Genomic DNA, 24945 nt, shown 5'->3' on the forward strand with positions numbered 1-24945 from the left:
ATGTTCATAGTTAATATGACTTTAAATATTAATTTGTATATATATATATATATATATAGCAGCACAATCAACCAATTCCAGTTGATAAACGGCAAGCACACGGGTATCCAGTTTTAACATTTTATTTCAAACCCGCTTCACCCTTGACAGACGCCTTTCGCTATAAGCTTCGTCAGTGTCAGTTTGCGCATCACATTGATCGCCATTTTAAACCCCACCTGACATTTCATTTTTTCAACAACAAAAACAAAAAAAATATATATATATATATTACCTACTGGCGGTCGCCAGTAGGTATATATAGTTAGGATTTTTTCTCTATGGGATTTTAGAAAATTCTATGTCTAATAACTTTGGCGTTTGTGGACGGAATTGGCTGAAATTTTCAGGAAAATGGAACATTTTGTTTCTGAGCAGCCCCTGAAAATTTGGGGGGGGTTCGTGAAGGGGGGGCTGAGAAAAAAGGGGGGTCCCAAAACGCGTTTTTCCCATGTTAGTTTCGGTAGGGCGGTTGGCCTCACTTTTAGCCCGAACGGCTGAATGGATTTGCACGAAACTTAGCAAAATTGTAGGGACTGGTAGCCCGATGTGCCTTTGCTAGGTCTCAATATATGTGCTCCAGTGGATTTTGAGAAATTAACGTTCAAAAAAAGATATATATCTGTAACAGCAATCCGGGCAGCGCTCCGCTTCGCGTACTTTTCGCGTTACGGAGCTTTGCGAAGCGAAGCTGATTGGTTCTCCGGCGTCTGTAAACATTCCAAACAGTCCGTAGCGGCCGCCATCTTGTCTCTCGGTAGGATCGAGAGACAAGAGGAGGCCAAAGCGAAGGGGCAAATGACCATAAGGGGGCATAGTAGATCCTCCCTGACCCCCTAGGTTTGATGTGGAGGTTTTAAAAGGGCCCCGCGGGGCAAAAAAAAAAAATAAAAAAATAAAACATCGAACGGCTGAATGGATTTGCATGAAACTTTTGTAGGGACCGGTGGCCCGATGTGCCTTTGCTGGGTCTCAATATATGTGCTCCAGTGGATTTTGAGAAATTAACGTTCAAAAAAAGATATATATCTGTGACAGCGTCCCGGGTAGCGCTCCGTTTCGCGTACTTTTCGCGTTACGGAGCTTTGCGAAGCGAAGCTGATTGGCTCTCCGGTGTCTGTAAACATTCCAAACAGTACGGAGCGGCCGCCATCTTGTCTCTTGGTAGGATCGAGAGACAAGAGGAGGCCAAAGCGAAGGGGCAAATGACCATAAGGGGGCATAGTAGATCCTCCCTGACCCCCTAGGTTTGATGTGGAGGCTTTAAAAGGGCTCCGCGGGGCAACAAAAAAAAAAAACTGTTTTTTTTGGTGGGGTGCGCCCGGTTCGCGTAACGGGAAGCGGACTTGGGAGCGTACTACAAGGAAACAAGAATGATTGACTTTTAACTTATTGTATGTTTATAGACTTTTTTTTTTCTTTTTTTTCTGCTGAGTGACGTCTCGGCCTATCTCCACGGGATGCAGTCCCTACCATCTCGGCGTTTAAGCCCAGGGGGACCGGTAGTGTGGGAGAGAAAACGTCTGTTAACGTTCGATTCGAAGGAAATCAGGAAGTGTTGATAAACATTGTCTGCGCCATCTTGCCTTTTTTTCAAATGCCACACTTTTGTCGTGCACGGCCGCCATTTTAGATGCCTTGACCAGACCCACTCTCTGCACGCTGTCGATCCTTAGCATGGCTCCCCACCCTCGCAAGCATCTCCCCCAGGCACTGGTCACCCCCGCTCTCTGTCTTATGCATGGGCAATAAACCTCCCCCCATCTGCGCTGCTCTTCCCTGAGAATCACACCCTGTGCCCGCCCGACACCTCCCTTTCGCCCTATTCACTACCGCACCCTCTGACACTCCTCTTCCTCTGTGTCCGATTGTCCAGGCCGGTCCCAGGCTATCAGCTAGCCCTGCAGATGTAGTTTATGGCCCCAGCTGTAAAGAATCACCCCTCTTCAAAGGAGTTACAGTAGATCAAGGCCCCCACCCGATGAGATCCGTCACACCACACGCGTTCCTACTATCTGAAAACCATACTGTATTGTGATTGGGAAGGGGACCGAGCCTGAAGCGGAAGATTCCAGGGATGCCTCTTTGTACATCAAAGTTTTTACAATTATGTGTCACATTAAAAATATATAGCACTCCAACAAAGTAGTAGGATTATAAAACTTTAATAACTTATAAATATATACAACGCAACAAAAACAGTAAAAACATTTAAACATTTTTAGGAAAAAAGAAGCAACAATGGTCAGTAGCTGTGTTTTGTGCGAATAGTCCCAAGGCAGCACAACGTGCTGAGTTCTGGACGGCACCCAGGTGATGTTGCCTGGGTGCCGCACTGGTTTTGGGTATCCTACAATGCAGCTCCGAAAAACGGCGTGGGGCGTCCCGGGGGGTGGCCTCGTCAGTAGCGGTCTGTTGTGCGAATAGTCCCAAGGCAGCAGAACGCGCTGAGATGTGGATGGCACCCAGGTGATGTCCAGTAAGTTGCCGCACTGGTTTTGGTATCCTACAATGCTGCTCCGAATAACGGCGTGGGGCGCCCGGGGGGGGGGGGTGAGGCGGCGTGAACGGGCCTCCCCAGGTGGAGGCTCGTCTGCTGTAGTGGGGCGCCCCTTTACCGTTTCAGTTGCCATTCCGCCCGCTTTTGGTACACTGTGCCAAAATCCGCCATTCAGCTGAGTTGCGCCCACTCTTGCGGTGCAGCGATAGGCGGCTGCCACAGGACTCTCAAAATGGCGGCAGGCTCTTTCCTTTTTGGGCCTGGTCCACTGAAATGGCCCTGGCACACCTTGGAAATCGGACGCTTGTCTGCTAGGTCTTGGACCCCATTCTCGAAAGCGTCCCCTCAGCCTTGAAGATTCTACAAAAGTCTTGGGGGCCCCCGACTCCTGCAGGCTTCCGGTGGGGAGCGGCTGCCATGATTGCTCGCGGAATGACCACGACGGAGCCACGAGATGGTGGTGCTTTCATGCTGACGCCAGCTTCAGTCTGAAACATCCAGAAACAAGGTGGGGCTTTCATCGTTTGGGAAAAAAAAAAGTTTGCATCCAATGAAAAGTGTTATTTTAGGTCATATGATCAAGCCTTCCTCATTAGGAAACCAAAAGTAAAATGAACCAATGAAAAGTTTTATAAACAAGTCACATGACCCGTTATGCGGCATAGGGTATAAAAAGCGTAGAAAATCCGTTGGCACGTGAGGCGGCGTCAGTAGCGGACCGATGTGCGAATAGGCCGAAGGCAGCACAACGCGCCAAGATCCGGATGGCACCGAGGTGGTGTCCAGCAAGTTGCCGCACTGGTGTGGCCATCCTACAATGCTGCGCCGAAAGTCGGCGTGGGGTGCCCCGTTGGCCTGTGAGGCGGTGTCAGTAGCGGACCGATGTGCGAATAGGCCAAAGGCAGCACAACGCGCCAAGATCCGGATGGCACCGAGGTGGGGTCCAGCAAGTTGCCGCACTGGTGTGGCCATCCTACAATGCTGCGCCGAAAGTAGGCGTGGGGCGCCCCGCCCCGTTGGCCTGTGAGTTCGCGTCAGTAGCGGACCGATGTGCGAATAGGCCGAAGGCAGCACAACGCGCCAAGATCCGGATGGCACCGAGGTGGGGTCCAGCAAGTTGCCGCACTGGTGTGGCCATCCTACAATGCTGCGCCGAAAGTCGGCGTGGGGTGCCCCGTTGGCCTGTGAGGCGGCGTCAGTAGCGGACCGATGTGCGAATAGGCTGAAGGCAGCACAACGCGCCAAGATCCGGATGGCACCGAGGTGGGGTCCAGCAAGTTGCCGCACTGGTGTGGCCATCCTACAATGCTGCGCCGAAAGTCGGCGTGGGGCGCCCCGTTGGCCTGTGAGCTGGTGTCAGTAGCGGACCGATGTGCGAATAGGGCCAAAGGCAGCGCAACGCGCCAAGATCCGGATGGCACTGAGGTGGGGTCCAGCAAGTTGCCGCACTGGTGTGGCCATCCTACAATGCTGCGCCGAAAGTCGGCGTGGGGCGCTCCGTTGGCCTGTGAGTTCGCGTCAGTCAGTGGGGGTTGTTTGAGGATCTGACTGCATTGGAAAGCAATGTGATGCTGTGCGTCGCCCCCAAGATGAAGGTTCCTCGGCTGCAGTGGGGCGCCCCTTGGTGTTTCACTCGCTATGCAGCTGAGTTGCGTGCGCACTTGCGGCGAATAGGCCGAAGGCAGCACAACAATATTTTCGGAATGGAAGACACCACAAGGCGCTGAGATTCGGTTGGCACCGAGGTGGTGTCTAGCAAGTTGCCGCACTGGTGTGGCCATCCTACAATGCTGCTCCGAATAACGGCGTGGGGTGCCCGAAGGGGGGGGGAGGCGGCGTGAACGGGCCCCCCCAGGTGGAGGCTCGTCTGCTGTAGTGGGGCGCCCCTTTACCGTTTCAGTTGCCATTCAGCTGAGTTTCGGCCGCTCTTGATGCTACAGCGATAGGCGGCTGCAACAGGACTCTCAAAATGGCGGCCTGTTCTTTGGATTTGGGCCTTGTCCACTAAAATGGCCCTGGGACACCTTAGAACTCGGACGCACACATTTTTTTTCCTTTCCTCTACATGCAAAAAAGGTAAATGCCCGGTACGTTACCTGCCTCATCTGCCACGATGTACTCTCCAGAGGAACCGAAAAAAAATATAGTTATGGTAACTATACCATGCATCGTCATATGGAGAGGTGGCACCGATTAATTATAGTGCTGCACAAAAGAGAGATTTGGAGGAGAACCCCCGACTTGCCAGTACATTCACCAAAGAAGTGGCACTGACAGCATCAGAGGCAAGGGAAACGGTCCCAAATATTTAGAAGAACTTTGGAAAGATTAAAATGACATGTTTAGATTGTGGCAAATTAATTTCATGTGGACAGATGAGTGTTACTCTAATAAATACAGCATATGAACATCATCATAGTCGATGGTTGGTGGAGACATTTTGACTATATCCTGGACCTGCCCGTCCTCGCCCAAAATGGCGCCGGAATAAATGGGACTCGTAACTCCTTGTTGTGTACTGGTTGCACAACCTTGATATCACGAGATACGTATGCAGTTTTGAAGCAGATGGCGGGCGGGGACGAGAATTGATTGAATATTTCGACATCCCTATTGATATTAAGTTCTGATGTGTTATTGATTACTGTACTATTGAAAGTTCGAATTAACGTCACCCATGGTACTTGCCCACAAATGTATATCTAGATAATTTTATTGTAACTGGCCCGGTCGTATTTTAATTATAAAATGTACGTCCACCGATTCCGCAACTGTTAGACACCTTAGTTCTTGCAACCTAATGGCCCGCCCGTTACGTTCCTCTACAGTGTAAATGTCTACTCATCATATACGATTACAGTTTGCTCCGTGGCCGGCCCACGTGGTTATAGGCCCGTATTTGTATACTGACATTTTCACAATAAAGGTTTTTAAAAGAAAACATGGTAGTAGTATTTACATTGGTAAAGTTTTTAATAATAGTCACTGTTTTAGAATCAGTAAAAGGCAAGTGAAATAAAGCAGTCCAATTACATGAAGGGTAAAAGGTATAATACGCAGGAACGCAGTAAAGATAAATGGTCAAGGGCTGTTGTGTTTTCTACTCCTGCAACATAAAGTGATCGATAAGAATCTGATATTCAGGCGTATCGGCGACTAAGACAGCAGGCCGAGCCTCTTTTGCTCAACGGCTCCGTCATGGGACGAAGAAACGCCCTTTTTCTCGAAAAAGGAATATATTTTACTTGCAGGACAGTTGTAAATTTTCCGGGAAAGTACATTAGCCTGGAACATTATAACATATGTTTAAGAAAAAATAATGTTCGAAAGTAATAAAAAGCATAATTTTTAGGTCATATGACCAAGCCTTTCATCATTAGAATAAGAAAAGTAAAATGAACCAGTGAAAAGTTTTATTAACAAGTCACATGACCTGTTATGCTTACGTTACGCGCTGCGCGCCGCGCCCCGGATCGCGCCCCGGATCGCTTCCGGGAAGCTGCGCTTCGCGCACCGGAGCACTTCCGGATGCGCTAACGCGGCGCGTCATATGACGCATTACGTGACAACGCAGGTCCAGAATATAGTCAAAATGTCTCCACCAACCAGCGGTCGGAACACAACCCCTTTCAGCAGGCTAAATAGTTCTGTTAAATGACAACAGAAGGGACAGGCAACAAGAACCATCAGTCAAAGAGGGGAGGGCAAGTTCTTCTCTACCGGGTCACGTTGGGGCGCTACCGGAACTGATCGAATTGGTAGTCTACAGTGTTTCTGGATGTTTCAGACTGGCGTCAGCATGAGAGCACCACCATCTCGTAGCTCCGTCGTGGCCATTCCACGAGCAATCATGGCAGCCGCTCCCCACCAGAAGCCTGCGGGAGTCGGGGGCCCCCAAGACTTTTGTAGAATCTTCAAGGCTGAGGGGACGCTTTCGAGAATGGAGCCCAAGCTCTAGCAGACAAGCGTCTGAGTTCCAAGGTGTCGCAGGGCCATTTTAGTGGACCACGCCCAAATCTGAAGAGCCGGCCGCCATTTTGAGAGTCCTGTGGCAGCCGCCTATCGCTGCACCGCAAGAGCGAGAGCAACTCAACTACATGGTGAGCGAGACGCTGTAGTCGAAAGAGCGGGCGGTAAACAGCTGAATAGCGGAAGAGGCACAGTGTAGCAAAAGCGGGCGGAATGGCAACTGAAACGGTAAAGGGGCGCCCCACTACAGCGTGTCTTTAGGTGAAACGGATTGTGGGACAAGGTCAAGAATGGAAGAGTCACCAAAAGGCAAAAAGTTCCGCTTGACCCCGGGAGCCGGCCACCTATGTTGGGGGCGATCTCAGGCCACACCAGGGCAACACGACTTGGGGAGGGGGCCGGAGCCAAGCGCCCCCTCCGAGTCCGCGCCATCACACCGTCCCTCGGGGGCCTCCGTCAAGCGGTTCAGGGTGGCACCGCATCACATTGTTTTCAAATGCAGTCACGTCCTCAAACAGCCCCCACTTACATTGAGAATAGTGAAGCTGTAGCAAGTGCAAATAAGCTTCAGACAGTGTTACAAGCACTCCTCAAAACTTTGAACTATCAGAGTGCATGAGTTTCATGCTCGATCGATTGAGCTAGCCAGATCGGGCAACAAAAAGTATAAAATAGTTATGTAAATAGTTATTTAATAAAATGTTTTACCCTGTTACTTTGCTGGTGTGTTGTATATATTTGTAATATTTGCATAGAGTTTATCGTTATTTTGGGCGGGGTGGGTGGCGGAGCCGAGCTGTCTTGCAGCCATCATGGTGTGGAGCTCAGTTCATCTCACTAGTTTCGTATTTCTCATGAGGGGTTGTTCCTAATGTTTCTATTTTAGCGAGGTCAAAAAGAGATCCCATTAGTGGCCTACTGATTTTGCTCAATTCCTTTTGTTTTTTTACACGATTTTTCACTATCTGCAAAGACTAAACAGAGTATTGCGACTCTGTGCTTGTTTGTAAATAGAGAATGAACCAAAGAGAACCAATTCTAAAACAGTAAATGCTTGGATAACAATCAATCAAATGGAGAGAGAAGCAGGCACGACGGATTACAACGGGGGCAAAGGCCTGCGTTAACTACCCTTCACTATCTGCAAAGAGAGAGTACTCCTAATAGAAATGAGGGGGAGGGGGGGCAGCATTCAAAGCAGATCAGTGTGCATAAACACGAAAATGTTTTTACTTACCATGTACTTGACATTCGACAGCTTATGATATTTGCTATTAAAAAACCATTGAAATTCACTGAAAAAACCATAGGTTAGAGACCATATATAGTTAGGAATTAGCATTTAAAAAACCTTATTTTACCCACACAAAACCATTGAAATTCCATATATAGTTAGTTGCACTAACTATATATCGCGCACCCGCAATCCACTGCTGATGATGTCACATATTACATCATTCATGACATGGTCAGTGACATCACTGATGACATCACTGATGACATCTCAAATGACATCACTGATGACATCTCATTTGACATCATTCTTGTGCTAATACGATAAACCTCTTCAGACTCTAATATAACCTTAGATACACTCAGTGTATACAGACACTCACACACTGTCACTCATCCATGGAGTTACTCACACACCTAGTCAGTCATGCAAAGAAACAATCGCACCTCCATTTCCTCAACTATACAGTTATACACACCTTACTTATTCAAACATATACTAACACATATTTACTCTCTTATACAATCCCTGATACAAGTTCACAATGATCCATACAGCCACTCACACATTCAGTGGCTCTCATGCACAGTTATTTATATATGCCAACTCTCACATGTACTGTGTTTTACATATGTACTTACTATGACATGTAGCATTGAGATATCCATTCACTCATCAATACACTCATGCACACAGTCAACCGCCCATGTAGCTGTTTCCACATGCACTCTTGAACTCATACACCTAGTGAATCAACTGCTCACACATCTATGCACAGAGTCACACACCTCCCAGCCACCCCCACACAAACTCAATCTCCCATACAAATACTTGGGCAACCAATCAATAACACATATAACCTCTCGTATAGCTAATGATCAACACATGCAGCAGTTTACATCACAACAGACATACTGATGCACATATTCAGACAGTTTAGTCACGAACCCATGCATTTAGTACGACACATTTATTCACTCACTCATAGTCAGTCACGCACCTACTAAATCCTTCATCCAGACACTTATACATCCACTCATTCTTCAATAAATCAAACATATTTAAACTTTACAGAAACACACAGTCACTGGATGATGTCATCAGTGATGTCATCAGTGATGTCATTTGAGATGTCATCAGTGATGTCATTTGAGATGTTATCAGTGATGTCATTTGAGATGTCATCAGTGATGTCATCAGTGATGTCATTTGAGATGTCAGTGTGTGAGTGTCTGTATACACTGAGTGTATCTAAGGTTATATTAGAGTCTGAAGAGGTTTATCGTATTAGCACAAGAATGATGTCAAATGAGATGTCATCAGTGATGTCATCAGTGATGTCATTTGAGATGTCATCAGTGATGTCATCAGTGATGTCACTGACCATGTCATGAATGATGTAATATGTGACATCATCAGCAGTGGATTGCGGGTGCGCGATATATAGTTAGTGCAACTAACTATATATAAAATTTCAATGGTTTTGTGTGAGTAAAATAAGGTTTTTTAAATGCTAATTCCTAACTATATATGGTCTCTAACCTATGGTTTTTTCAGTGAATATATATATATATATATATATATACACACATTTTATACTTATTTTGGTTTCTGTTAATTATATATGTAAATGTTTTAAATTGTGAAAATATAAGACCTAATTACGATGATGGTCGCTCAGATGACCAACCGCCATCGCATTGGGAATGAGACCACCCGACAAGGATTCAATGGTTCCTCAGCCATATTTCGGTAAGACTGCCATGTAGGTGGGCAGAAACTGCCCTTTTCTACTGCTGCTTGTGCTGTGGCCTGGAAAAGGGCTGCAGTGCAAATGCAGTAGATAAAGGCTTTTTTCACACATCCATGCACCGTGTGCCAGGCACCATGTGGTGCCTGGCACATGGTGCATGGATGTGTGGGAGGTACAACATGTGCCCCCTAGACACTTAGTAGAGGCCCACAGGAGACAGGCCCTACTTGGGGACCCCAAAGTCTCTTTCCTGTTGCCTTTCCATGGCGGTGGGACCGCCAATGAAGAGGCAGTCAGAACAAGACATCCTAGTCCCTACAGCGGTGCCTGCACAGGCATCACCCTCATGGTAGGGAAAGGAGTCTGACCGCTGCCCGAAAGGCTCCATGAGCCTGTCAGAGGTGGCGGTCTTTTCCCCCAACATCATCAATCCGACCGCCGGTATTGTAATCCGGTTGATGGCCTGGATGTCAGGGAAACTGCCACCGACAGCCTGTCGGTGGCGGTCCACCTGACATCAAAATAAGGGCCATAGTATTTGTGAACCATTAGCAGAACATTTTCCTTTGCCTCAGAGATTTGCCCAGTGAAAGAATTGCGTATGACTATGATACCCTTACAATGCCTTATAAGGATTACGGGCACACAAAAGATAATGACTTTGTACCTCATCATAAGTTTGGCAGTCTTCGGCTAGACCGCCACGGGCAGTGCTGCGGCAGTCTCATGGAGGCGGTATGTTAGGCTCATAGAAGAGCCTAACAAGTGTACCGCCACCATGAAAGAGCCTGCAGCCATTCCTGCACGGTGTGGCATGCACCTTGTTGTGTATGCCAAACCGTGCAGCAACGAAAGTGCCATTCCAGGGAGGCAACAACATGTGTTCCCCACACACACCCTATGGAGAGATTCAGCTGGCCTTACCTGCATCTCCATCATCCTTTTCATGGCAAGTCACAATATGCTTGGCTGTGCCATCGGCACTACCAGACAATTTAGGCCCTTTGAAGACTACTGCTTCGGGATCCTTGATCTAGGCAGAGGCAACCGTCTTGTGGCAGTCCCACTAACATACTAATAATATGGCAGACGGGTGGTGGTGGTCGGACCGCCACTGTAAGTACGGCAGTCCCTGAACCGCCGTATTCATAATAAGGCCCATAGAGGCTCATAATTGCCTTCCCTTCTATTCTGTTGATACTGAATTCGGTCTTGGTTTGCAAAATGCTAGCTCTTCTTCAGCAGAATTCCCTTTGTTAATGTTTGTGGTATGGAAAGCAATTTAAAATATGCAGGGGCAAAGTATAACATTTTGATGGAAATAGTTCACCAATTTTCACCTTCACAGCCTCTGCTCGCAATTAATGAGGCTCTTCTAACACCTCTACTGGCTGTATGAGAGTAACACCTCTTGGTGTTTGTTTTGGTCCCAGCAGTCCGCAGACAATTTCCATGGGTAACCCACAATTTATGTTGGCTTACCCTTAACCAGAATGTGTAGTGAATCAAGCTTTCTACAAAAAATTTAACCCAATTGCCTTTACCATGGTCTCTCTAGTTAAGTAAATAAATTAGTTTCTATAAATCATAAAGTTGCAATTTTTCCAATAGCAGCCTTGCTCATCAAACAGAAAAGACCATCTGACTCTTGGGCTGCTATCGCTATGCCTCATGTGAGCTGGCAAACTAACAGATATCAACTTATTAGACCGCATGAAAAAGCTATTTCCAATCTGGTCAGTGATGGTTTGGAGGCCTCCAATCCTGGAGTCTGTCCTGGGTTCCGCAAATACTATGGATCGGTACAAAGACACTTGGTTGCCTTCCACTGGCTTCTTAGGAAATGTCGAGGCAATGCTCATATACATTTCCTATGATGGTTATTATCTGCTTGGAGAGAAGGCTCACCCCTCCCTGGAATGCTTCAATAAATTAAGCTATGGCTTGCTTATTTGGACCTAACCACCACCGAGAACCAGTTACACCAGCAGTAGAGGAAATTTCGATGCTATTCCAGAGTACAACTGCCCTGGCAGGGACAGCTGTTTTAGATGCCCCAACAAATGTGCTGTTCCTTTGTGGCAGGGGTGGATCTAGGGGATGCCATCACCAACTGCAACAGGTCCAGTCCCCACAATCCTCTGCCGGGTCTGCACCCCGAAAACCTCGCTGCCGACCCTTCTTACAACACCATCCTTGGTGGGGAGGAAAGCCTCTCAATTCTCCACCTATTGGGAGACAAACATGATGGAGTAGAGGGTAATCCAGCTCACCTGCAAGGGCCACGCTCAAGCCTTCCTGTTCCGTCCTAAGGACTATCCTTCCACCAAGGTGCCCACTCCAGCACATACTTCCATTTTGGAGGCAAAAGTGCTCGTCTTGCTGAACAAATAGGCCCTAGAGGTGGTGCCTTTGAAAGACAAGGGCACTGGATTCTGCTATTGTTACTTCTTCATCTAGAGGAATGGTCTAGGTCCGAGACCCGTTCTGGCTCTCCGCCTTCGGAATTTTTTTATTTGTCATTACTAGTTCAAGATGTGGCCACTAAGCAAAGTGTGTTAGCCAAGGCAATTCACTGCTGGGTTCTGTAAGATGGGGAGGATGCAGGGCTTAACCAGAGGCCCAGCCTTATAAGCAGAGATTGTTTCACAAGTCTAAAGGCTGTGTGCAGTGGTATGGACCTGAGTAAAGTTCCTGGCCAAATGGCTGAGGGGCTGCTAGGATGTGCACAGCTGGTTTGGTGGGGCTGGGCCTTAAGCCAGGCTATGCACCCAGAGTTTACTGCCGATGGTTGAAGGCTGCTTCAGTCCAGGGTGGATGCCTTCGTTGAACACAGCAGAGGAATAGTTGTGCTGATTGGGATACTTTCTGGTATGCTTTTGGCTGTTAGGAGCTTACCAACTTCATACGCATGTGTTTAATGCTTGTTAGAATATTTGTTAAATTATAGACCTAACTTTGACAAGACCCAGACCCTGGCCGTAGGACAAAAGGCTGAAGCTAAGAATGCAACCCGTCCGTAACCCACGGAGGTAAATAGAAACCTTAAGACATCAACCCTTTCTATTGCCTTGATCTCTTCATGATATACCCACAACTGCAAGTTCTCCATAAACTAGGCCGTTGCTTTGCAAGGTAGGTGTCGTTGGGTATTAGGCATTGCCTTTTTTTATAGATATGTGAATGCACTTTACCGTGAAATAAAGTACTGATGAGAGCTTTTTTTATATGCGAAATGTAATGTTCGAGGCATATGAGCTGCAGTTAACACACTATGCATAGATCGCCATCTGGTATTAGACCCAGATGTTTGCACTTGTTTTTGTCTTGGAAAAGTCTTTGGAAGTCACGAGATAGTTGACTACTCCTTTGGATGATAGTGCGCATTGGCATCGGCTTCATCTTCAGATACTTTTTTTTCTGCCATCGGGCTCAGATGTGTTTCTCGCGCTCCAGTTCGGTGTTGTTACCGATATAACTATCGACGTGCAATCCTTCACCCTTTCTACGGTATTGTTTTCGATCGCGAACCCTACTAGTCGCGTATCTCTCCAACGTCGAAGTCCTCAATTCCGATCGTCGACGAGGGCCTTCGGGGCTACCTGGGCCTTACCATCTGATTCATGCAAAGAACTCCATTCACGAAGTGTCCTCGATGTGGGTCGAAGTTTTCCCACACCGATCTGCATGAGGTATGTAAACTCTGCCTTTCACCATAGCACGAGGCCGGAGACTGTGCAGCTTGTACCTCCTTCCGCTCCAAGAAGACCATTCGAGATCGTTGAGCTCGAAGATCAATGGCTCGCTCGTCGACATGCATCCCGACGACATCTTCCTAGAGGGCGTCAACGTTCCAGTACAAGCGTGGGTCGAAGAACACAGCGCCTCCGAAGCCGAGGATTCCAACATCGAAGACCTCAGTCCAGCGCAGCAGGTCGTAAGTAAGAACGACAACACCGACCCCCTCCATAAATCATCCAAAAAGGCTTTGGTCACACCTTCACCTTCGGGCCCAGGTGCACACTGAAAGACTGCTTCCCATGCCCCGCCCTCGGGCTCGGCAAAGAAGCCTATTAAGCCTTCAGGCCACTCGGGCTCGAGTCAGCCTGCCGCCGGTACCGAAACACATTCACCTGCACCGAAAAATAAACGCCCTCCTCCTCCGCACCGAGCTCTGCCTCTACATCGAAGCACTCGGCACCGAAACTAACAACCGCCGACCCTTCAACTCCGAAAAAACACTCTGAGCAGAGCAAAAATCCGCTCCCTAAAGGGTCAGGACAACCTTCAGAGCCGAAAACTTCGGAATTGAAAAAACCTTCGGAACCCAAGAAAACACTGGTTCCACATACAGACACTGTAAAACCTCACAGTTCGAAGCTAAAAGACAAAACAGTGCCAGAGACGGTGCCCTGTAAGGCAGCCAAACCTAAAAAGTAGGCACCGAAAGACCAGCATCCATCAGAAGAGCTTTTTATGCCAGATCCAAAACAAAAGACTATTGTAAAGGACCCTAAAACTGTTCAGCTCATCCTCAGCTCAAAGAAGAGACCACTGGATAAGCCTGCACTGTCTCCACCACCAAAGAAATGGGACATTGCCACTTCTCCACTTAGAATTCCTTCTCCATCACCTCCTCCTCCTCCTCCTCCTCCACCTCTACCTCCCCACCACACCATTCTCCTATACCATCCCCCCACCAAGGGACGATGATGATAGTTCAGATTACACAGGGGAGGGTGCAGGGGAAGAGCCACCAGGAGACCCTAGTCCACCTTCTTCCCCTGACCTCTGGGACGATTACAACAGTCCATATGTCCCTAATGTTCCACAGGAGGATGTATACCCCTCTAGACCTTCACCTCCAGAGGACACAGCAGGGTTTAATCAGCTACTCTACAGAGCTTCACAATACCATGGGGTTAACTGACACACAGACCCAGTGGAAGAGGATTTCCTAATGGACGCCTTTGACACGTCACAAAGGACCATCTCTATCTTGCCTATGCTAAAAGGGGTCATCAAGCATGCACCCGAAGTTTTTAAAGATCCTGTTAGGGCTAGAGTTATCAACCCCAGGATCGAAAAGAAATCTAAAGCTATCCCTGCAGACCCAGCTTATATTAAAGGTTCCGTACCCTGTAGTCTCCAACGCTAGGAAAAGAGCCAATTCTCAGACATCAGGTGATGCTCCACAACTGATAAAGAGTCCAAACTTTTGGATGCTTCTGGCAAAAGAACAGCGTCCCAGGCTGCTAACATATGGCATATTGCCAAAACTCAAGCTTTGTTAGCCAGGTACGATAGGGCACATTACGATGAGTTAGAGACCCTATTACAGCACCTTCCAGACAAATACAAAAATAGGGCCAATTACCTTATACAAGAGGGAAAAGTGATCACTAACACTTCCATTCACTGTGGTCTCGACGCAGCAGACACTGCTTCGAGAGCAGTCAACACAAATGTCTTTCTGCGTAGACATGCTTGGCTACGCATTTCTGGGTTTAAGCCTGAAGTTCAAACTTCTATTCTAAACCAACCATTTGATCAGGAACACTTATTTGGACCTAACGTCGATTCATCACTAGAAAAAATGAAAAAAGATACAGACACAGCCAAATCCATGGGACCATTGCAAGTGCAAGCTCCCAGACGTTCCTTTCATCGCTCCTTCTACAAGGGCACCTTCAGAGGCTACTCCTCTGACAACCCCTCTACCTCTTACAAGGCTCCCACCCAGTCTAAATTCACCAGAGGTTACCTGGGAGGCGGGTACAGAGGCAGCAATAACAAAGGTAGAGGCAAGACCAATAATAACAGATATGCCTCCACACCTACCCAATGACTTCCCTCCACTCCCCCCAGACCATTCCACTCCGGCCCGGGGAAGAATACAACATTTCCTTCCTGTTTGGAACAACATTACCACAGACAGGTGGGTGAGACAAATTGTTTAGTCAGGTTACTGTTTAGAACCTACCTCTACCCCCCACCATACCACCCAGACAGCGTCCAATGCCGTTTGAACATCTATCGCTGCTCAAGCAGGAAGTCATCTCACTCCTGCAAAAGGGTGCAATAGAATCAGTTCCTCTGCATCAACAAAACACAGGAGTTTACTCTCTGTATTTTCTCATTCCAAAAAAGGACGGCTCTCTAAGACCTTTTCTAGGCCTGAGAACCCAAAAACTGTACATACAATCAGACCATTTCCACATGGTCACACTTCAACAGGTTCTTCCTCTCCTTTCACAAGGAGACTTCCTTGCCACTCTAGATCTCAAGGATGCCTACTTTGATATTCATACATCTCACAGGAGATACCTCAGGTTCGTAGTGGTGGGGCAACACTACCAATTCAAAGTACTCCCATTCGGAGTCACCACAGCACCTTGAGTATTCACCAAGTGCCTCGCGGTAGTTGCAGCTCATCTCAGAAGACAACACATTCATGTCTTCCCATATCTAGACGACTGTCTACTCACGCTACTGTTCAACTACTCACCAACTTAGGGTTCACAGTAAATCATGCATAGTCTCATTTGCAATCGTCCCACATGCAACAATACCTAGGTGCCACAATAGACACCTCAAAAGCACTAGCTTATCACTGTCCTGCCAGGATAGCAAGCATGCAGACCATCACAACCAAATTTCAGCCTCAATACTCTCTTCCAGCTCGAGTGTTCATGCAGCTCATAGGGATGATGGCCTCTTGCATAATCATAGTGCCTCACGCAAAACTCCAAATGCATCCTCTACAAGAGTGCCTAGCAAACCAGGCTCAAGGTCAGCTAACAGATGGTGTTGGTAAATGGTCGCACTAATCGCTCTCTGCAGTGGTGGAACACCAAAAACCTTTCCAAAGGGCAACCGTTCATAGAGCCAGATCCACAGATAGTCATCACAGCGGACGCATCGCTCTCCTGCTGGGGAGCTCATCTACAAAAATTACTCCACATCAACCATCTAGAGTTATTAGCCATATTCCTAACCCTAAAAGCATTCCAAAAACAAATATCATGCAAAGCTGTCCTAGTTCGAACAGACAACATGACAGCAATGTATTACATACAGAAGCAAGGCGGAACACGCCCTCCCAGCAAACTCTCCAAACTAGCGCAACAGATATGGAGATGGGCTGTTCCCCAGAACAATTTTCTCCTAGCACAACATGGACGAGGAGTCCAAAACAATATAGCAGATCTGTTAAGTTGTCAAACGCAACAATTCACGAGTGGGAACTTCATCCGCAAGTTCTTCAACTGTTTTTCCACATGTGGAGACAGCCAGACATAGACCTCTTCGCCACACACGAAAATACCAAATGCCCAAGCTTCGCCACCAGATATCCACACCCATTGTCCAAAGGCAATGCGATATGGATGAATTGGTCAGGCAGACTTGCGTACACTTTTCCACCTCTCCCACTCATTCCACTAGTGGTGCGCAAGCTGCAACAACACTCCTTGACTCTTATTCTAGTTGCTCCAACATGGGCCAGACAACCGTGGTACACAATACTGCTGGAACTATCAGTACTCCCGCACCAAAAACTACAACTCTCCCCACGCCTCCTAACCCAGAACTGTGGAGAGATCAGACACCCAGACCAAGCACAGCTCAACCTAGCGATCTGGCTCCTGAGGTCTTAGAAATTGGTTACCTTAACCTTCCCCCTGACTGTATGAACGTTATAAAGGAAGCTAGAAGCCCCACCACTAGAGCCTGCTATGCAGACAAGTGGAAAAGATTTATTATATACTGTAACAACAACGATATCAATCTATTAGATGTGTCTATTCAACACGTCATATGTTATCTATTACATTTTCAAAGGTCTAACCTAGCATACACTTCTATTAGGTTACATCTCACTGTCATTGCAGCCTACTTACAAAATAGACAACACATCGTTATTCAGAGTACCTGCCATCAAAGCATTTATGGAAGGTCTCAAAAGAATAATTCCTCCAAGGGTACCACCCTCAACTGTATGGATAATAAATATTATTCTCACAAGATTAATGGATCCCCCATTTGAACCTCTACATAAATGTGAGTTACAATTTCTTACATGGAAAGTCTCTTTCCTTGTCGCCATTACTTTTCTTAGAAGAGTTAGTGAGATACAAGCACTCACTATTCAAGAACCATTTTTACAACTCCATCATAACAAAGTGGTTCTTAAAACCAATCCAAAATGTCTTCCTAAGGTAATTTCTCCTTTTCACCTCAATCAGTCTGTGGAATTGCCAGTTTTCTTCTTGCAACCACAAACAGTCGCAGAAAGAGCTCTACATAATCTGGATGTAAAAAAAGCACTCCTTTAATACATTGAAAGAACAAAACCTTTTCGTAAAACAAAACAGCTTTTTATATCTTTCTCACCACCACATAAATCCAAATCCGGAATTGCAAAGCGAAACGCACATTATCTGTTCCTCCTAAAGCCCACTCTACCCGCAAAATAGGGGCTTCAATGGCATTCTTAGGGAACATTCCCTTATATGACATCTGCAGTGCAGTTACATGGTCTACACCGCACACATTCACAAACACTATTGTGTAGATGTGCAAACAAAACAGCAAGCTGCTGTAGGCCAAGTGGTACTCAAAACATTATTTCAAACTGCTGCAACAGATACGGGTGGTCGCTGCTAAGGATGGGTACTGCTATACAATCTATGCATAGTGTGTGATCTGCAGCTCATATGCCTCGAACGGAAAATGCTACTTACCAGTATGCGTCTGTTCTTGGCATGTAGAGCTGCAGATTCACACACGCCCACCCCCCTTCCCGGCTACCTTTATCTGTTCCAGTATTATCCTAATTAGATACAGCATACATGGGCATCTTTTCTGTTTCCTACAAAACGCCATCATTTCCCTGCTGGCGAAAAACAATCTGATGATGGAGCCGATGCCCATGCGCACTATCATCCAAAGGAGGAGTCACCTATCTTGTGACTTCCAAAGACTTCTCCAAGACAAAAACAAGTGCAAACATCCGGGCTCGACACCAGATGACGATCTATGCATAGTATGTGAATCTGCAGCTCTACATGCCCAGAACAGATGCATACTGGTAAGTAGCATTTTCCTTCTTAGTCAGTCTTGGCCCCACCTGCATGAATACTGTAACAATCTCCATTCCATTCTCAGTTAACAGTTCTTTGTATTATAAATGGAATATGTTTAGGGTCTGAATCTCGTATTACTGCCAACCATGAGACTCATTTCAAATCATAATTTAGTGAGGGAACACTATGGGGCTAATTTACAAATGTATGATATGAGCAAATTACATCTTCTCAGTCTAGCGCTGGTCAAGTAGGCTTTTTTTATTAATGTGCTTTTATTTGCGTATGTTGCGTAATGTACTCGTTGCATATTATTTGTACATGTATTTTTAGCTGTCTCTCCAATTTGAACGTTTTCCCATAAATGCCACCCCTTCCGACATAACTTTTGTAGATATTACGTGGATTGGTACACTTTTCACTCTGTATGCACGATTTGCTTCAGATTCATCCAGTTGCAAGCAAGGTGTAAAATGTGACAAATCGTTTCTAAACTTTTGAATTTGTCCCCAAAAATTCCACCTTTGTGAACATGAAACCAGAGTTGCTTCGCAGATCCATGGCAGCTTTTCTGGCACTGCCTTGTCACTAGCAAACACCTCTTAAAGCATTCACATCTTATGCACAATTTACTACTGCATACATTACCTGTCTTATGGAGCATGCACATGTGCTTTACACTTCCATCCGCACACTTAGCGATTACTTACAATTGCACATTTTAGCAGTACCTGATGTGATTGATGCAAGTGTAGGTTCTAACTTTTACAGAGGAGAGTGTAATGAACGATTTGTGTTTCAGAGTGCAGAGTACATTGACATGCCATGCTATAAAAGGCCCTTCGATCTACTGACCACTCATGCTTGGTTCTGTTTCAGCCAGTGGATCATGTCTTGGTGAACAGTGACGGTAAAGTGGAAGGGGTCATGCTGGAGGATGGAACAGAAGTGAAAAGCAAGTTGGTCCTTTCAAATGCATCCCCTCATCACACATTCCTCAAGCTCACACCACAGGTACGAAAACGTGCATGAGAACCTAAACGTAACTATATTGCAAACAAGCCAACACTATACCCCATAGAAGCACTGCTTGCCGACCTTTTTTGAACTGGATAAGTACAAGTAACATCCTGTAGAGGTGCGTTGAAATTAATTCAGCCATATTATTCACACAGTGCATTAAACTGCAGGGTGAGTCTGAGGTACTTCTGTTGCATCACAGCCCCTGCCTGAGGTGCCGCTGTTACATCACAGGCACTCTCTGAGGTGTTGCTTTTGCACCACAGACACTGCCTGAGGTACTGCTGTTGTATCACAGACAGCCAGTTGTACTGTTGTTACATCAAAGATACTGCCTGAGGAGCCACTGCTGCATCACAGACTCTGCCTGAGGTGCTGCTGTTGCACCACAGACACTGCCTGAGGGACTGCTGTCGCATCACAGACACTGCCTGAGGAGCTACTGTTGCATCACAGACACTGCTTGAGGGGCTGCTTTTGTAGCACAGATACAGCTGTTACATCAAGGACAGTGCCTGAGAAACTACTGCTGCATCACAGACACAGCCTGAGGAACTGCTGTTGCATCACAGAAACTGCCTGAGGGGCTTCTGTTGCATCTCAGACACTGCCTGAGGAGCTACTGCTGCATCACAGACACTGCCTGATGAGCTACTGCTGCATCACAGACACTGCCTGAGGGACTGTTGTTGCATCACAGACACTGCCTGAGGGGCTACTGCTGCATCACAGACACTGCCTGAGGAGCTACTGTTGCATCACAGACACTGCCTGAGGGGCTACTGCTGCATCACAGACTCTGCCTGAGGAGCTACTGTTGCATCACAGACACTGCCTGAGGAGCTACTGTTGAATCCCAGACACTGCCTGAGGGGCTGCTTTTGCATCACAGAAACTGCCTAAGGGGCTGCTGTTGCATCACAGACACTGCCTGAGGGGCTGCTGTTACATCACAGACACTACGTGAGGAGCTACTGCTACAACACAGACACTGCCTGAGGAGCAGCTGTTGCATCACAGATGATGCCTGAGGTGCTACTGTTGAATCACAGAAACTGCCTGAGGGGCTGCTGTTGCATCACAGACACTGACTGAGGGGCTGCTGTTGCATCACAGACACCTCCTGAGGTACTGCTGTTGCATCATAGGCACCTCCTGAGGTTCTGCTGTTGCATCACAGACACTAACTGAGGGGCAGCTGTTGTATCACAGGCACCGATTGAGGTGCTGCTGTTGCATCACAGGCACTGCTTGAGGTGCTGCTGCTGTTGCATCACAGGCACGGCTTGAGGTGCTGCTGTTGCATAACAGACAAGACACCGCCTGGGGTGCTGCTGTTGCATCACAGACACTGCCTGAGGTACTGCTGTTGCATCAAAGGCAATGCTCACAGGGGCGTAACACAGGCCCCCGCAGCCCCTGCAGTGCTGGGGCCATTGCGGCAGGGGACCCCCTCAGCACAGTACTCTGGCCTGATATCTCTGGATAATATCCGGAGCAGGGGCCCCTCTATGTACCTTGCAGGGGGCCCCTTCAACTTTTGTTGTGCTACTGACTGCCCCAGGTGTTGCTTTTGCATTACAATGTTCGTTCGGCTCCAGACACACTGGCATTGTTCACACGGCTCCTGTGATGCATTCATGCCCTTAGTTCCGGGTGGCTAGATTAATCATTCCCGACATTTCTTTGGGTGGGTTATTAAGCCCGCATTGGCCTTTAAGAGAGGGACGTGATTTGTCCTGACACCCTCCATAATATATCCATGGCCCGAGTATTTTGGATTGATCACTAATGTAAGGAGTGATTGATTCTTTCCATGACCTCAACAGCATTTGTTGCCCAACGAGGTAGATCCTCAGTGAACTAGTGAACAACATTTTCTGTTGGATGCTCTGTTAATAAGCACGGTTTGTCCTGATGATGACCATACCAGTTTAGCTTGGTCGTAACGCCATTGACGCTTCTCTGTGGCCTCTACTTAAGAGGAAGCATTTTTTGCTACTTCTGTTTTTGTGTTTTGTCCAAACAGTCTTTATGTTATAACATAACATAACATGTAAAATCTTTTTTCCTCAGCCACTGTTTTTGTTTACACTGTCAATTGTTTTTTTAATGTTTGCTGTGTAACTGTGTGAGCACCGCCGTTTCATGATCATATTGTCTTTTACATTATTGTTTTATTACATTTTGTATATATTGTGTTATTGTGCAGGGGTCTCATCTTATAATTTAGTAGAGTTTGCTTTACGTGATGCAGTTTCTATAATATTTTCATTTTTGGATTATTTTCAATATTAGTTAAATTTATGCTTTGAGTAATGTAGTACTTGAACCTTTGTTAAGATTCTAGCTTTTGCATCACACGCACTGCCTGAGGTGCTGCTGTTGCATCACAGAGACTGTCTGAGGGGCTACCGTTGCATCACAGACACTGCTGCCTGAGAGGCTGCTGTTGCATCACAGACACGGCCACCTGAGGGGCTGCTGTAGCATTGCAGATACTGCCTGACGGGCTACTGTTGCATCACAGATGCTGCTGCATGAAGGACTGCTGTTGCATCACAGACACTGAGGTACTACTGTTGCATGACAGACACTGCCTGAGGGGCTGCTGTTGCATCACAAGTACTGTTCGAGGGGCTGCTGTTGCATCACAGACACTGCCTGAGGGGCTGGTGTTGCATCACAGACACCTCCTGAGGTACTGCTGTTGCATCACAGACACTGCCTGGGGGGCTGCTGTTGCATCACAGACACCTCCTGAGGTACTGCTGTTGCATCACAGACACTGCCTGAGGGGCTGCTGTTACATCACAAGCACTGCCTGGGGGGCTGCTGTTGCATCACAGACACCTCCTGAGGTACTGCTGTTGCATCACATACACTGACTGAGGGGCTGCTGTTGCATCACAGACACCTCCTGAGGTACTGCTGTTGCATCACAGACACTGCATTAGGGGCTGCTGTTGCATCACAGGGACTGCCCCAGGGGCTTCTGTTGTATCACAGGCACTGCCTGAGGGGCTGCTGTTGCATCTCAAGCACTGCCTGAGGGGCTGCTGTTGCATCTCAAGCACTGCCTGAGGGGCTGCTGTTGCATCACAGACACTGCCTGAGGGGCTGCTGTTGCATCACAGGGACTGCCCCAGGGGCTTCTGTTGTATCACAGGCACTGCCTGAGGGGCTGCTGTTGCATCACAAGCAATGCCTGAGGGGCTGCTGTTGCATCACAGTCACCTCCTGATGTACTGCTGTTGCATCACAGGCACTGCCTGAGGGGCTGCTGTTGCATCACAGGGACTGCCCCAGGGGCTTCTGTTGTATCACAGACACTACTTGAGGGGCTGCTGTTGCATCACAGACAATGCCTGATCAGCTGTTGTTGTATCACAGACAAAGCCTGAGGTGCTGCTGTAGCACCACAGACACTGCCTGAGTGGCTGCTGTTGCAACACAGACACTGCCTGAGGTTCTGCTGTTGCATCACAGGCTCTGCCTGAGGTGCTGCTTGTGCATCACATTGTTTGTTCGGCTCCCGACACGCCGGCATTGTTCACTCGGCTCCTGTAATGCTTGCATGCCTGTAGTTCCGGGTGGCTAGATTCATCAATCCCGAAATTTCTTTGGGTGGGTTATTAAGCCCGCATTGGCCTTTAACCGCATGTGTGCGGCCGTTTTTCCCGCTGTGTGCGGCATTTTCGTAAATACCGCGTTACATGACGAGCTCAGCTCGTCATCAGCACACGGTAGGTAACGCTGATGACGAGCTGAGCTCGTCATCAGCATGGAAGGGGTTAAGAGAGGGACGTGATTTGCCCTGACACCCTCCATAATATATCCATGGCTCGAGTATTTTGAATTGATCACTAATTTATGGAGTGATTTATTCTTTCCATGACCTCAATAGCATTGCCCAACGAGGTAGACCCTCAGTGAACTAGTGAACAACATTTTCTGTTGGATGCTCTGTTAATAAACACGGTTTGTCCTGATGATGACCATACCAGTTCAGTTTGATCGTAACGCCGTTGACGCCTATCTGTGGCCTCTACTTAGGAGGAAGCATTTTTTGCTACTTCTGTTTTTGTGTTTTGTCCAAACAGTCTCTATGTGAAATCTTTTTTTCCTCAGCAACTGTTTTTGTTTACACCGTCAATTTCTTTTTTAATGTTTGTTGTGTAACTGTGTGAGCACCACCGTTTCACGATCGTATTGTCATTTACATTATTGTTTCATTACATTTTGTCTATATTGTGTTATTGTGCGGGGTATCATTTTATAATTTAGTACAGTTTGATTTACGTGATACAGTTTCTATAATATTTTCATTTTTGGATTATTTTCAATATTAGTTAAATTTATGTATTGAGTAATGTAGTACTTGGCACTGCCTGAGGTGCTGCTGTTGCATCACAGAGACTGCCTGAGGGGATACCGTTGAATCACAGACACTGCCTGAGTTACTGCTGTTACATCACAGACACTGCCTGAGGGGTTGCTGTTGAGTCACAGACACTGACGTAGGGGCTACTGTTACATCACAGACACTGCCTGCGGGCTGTTGTTGCATCACAGGCACTGCCTGGGGGCTGTTGTTGCATCACAGGCACTGTTTGAATGGCTGCTGTTTCATCACAGAGACTGTTTAAGGCTGTTTGTGTCAGGTACACTATCGAACATACAAAGTTAATTCTTTCAAGTGAGCTACTGATTGTAGATTTGCTTTTTTCCGGTTTTGCAGTGTGAAAACATGAATTTTTATGTCCCTATGCTTTGGTAACATTTCGAGTTAATATATTTATTTTTACCAGAAAGTTAATGTCTATTTCTAATCTAAAACAGTAAAACAAGTGGAACTTCCAGACCCAATAGTATGTTGAGGTGTAACTCGCATCGAGTCATTGGTTTATGTAAGTTAGAAGAGAAAGCTTTGTCCATTGTTCTCCAAGTTTATGGTTTTTGGCAGGATTTCAGTGTGAGTTGGACTACCTAATCAGTCTTTTACATACGTTATTTGGTTTGGCTACAGATTTGATTTTTTTTTAATTCTTTCGCTCTGCCTGGGAAATGACAATACTCAACATTACTACATTTTGAACACATCTCTTTCTGGGCTCCATTCCCAGTTCTTTTAAAATGGGCATGATAACTCTGCATTTGAAGAAGCCAGTTCTTGATCCCACATTGCCAGCCAGTTATCACCCAGTCACCCTGTTACCAGTTGCAGGCAGGATTTTGGAGGCTATTTTAGCTAAACAGCTCTGTTCCTTTTTAGAATTCAGTGAAATATTGGATGACGCTCAAATGGTTTTCCACCTCTGTGCAGCACACAGTTAACAGTGCT

The 24945-nt window shown here is 46.8% G+C and overlaps 1 protein-coding gene across 1 annotated transcript in view; it reads left to right on the forward strand.

The window, feature by feature from the left end:
* Positions 1-24945, forward strand: part of PYROXD2 (pyridine nucleotide-disulphide oxidoreductase domain 2) — a 541945-nt gene that overhangs the window by 380909 nt on the left and 136091 nt on the right. The window contains exon 10 of the mRNA XM_078643559.1: positions 19461-19595. Coding sequence (XP_078499685.1) covers positions 19461-19595 — 135 coding nt within the window. The remainder of the gene's footprint in view (positions 1-19460; positions 19596-24945) is intronic.

This window comes from Lissotriton helveticus, chromosome 5_1 (assembly GCF_964261635.1).
Source record: "Lissotriton helveticus chromosome 5_1, aLisHel1.1, whole genome shotgun sequence".
NCBI classification, from domain to species: Eukaryota; Metazoa; Chordata; class Amphibia; order Caudata; family Salamandridae; genus Lissotriton; species Lissotriton helveticus.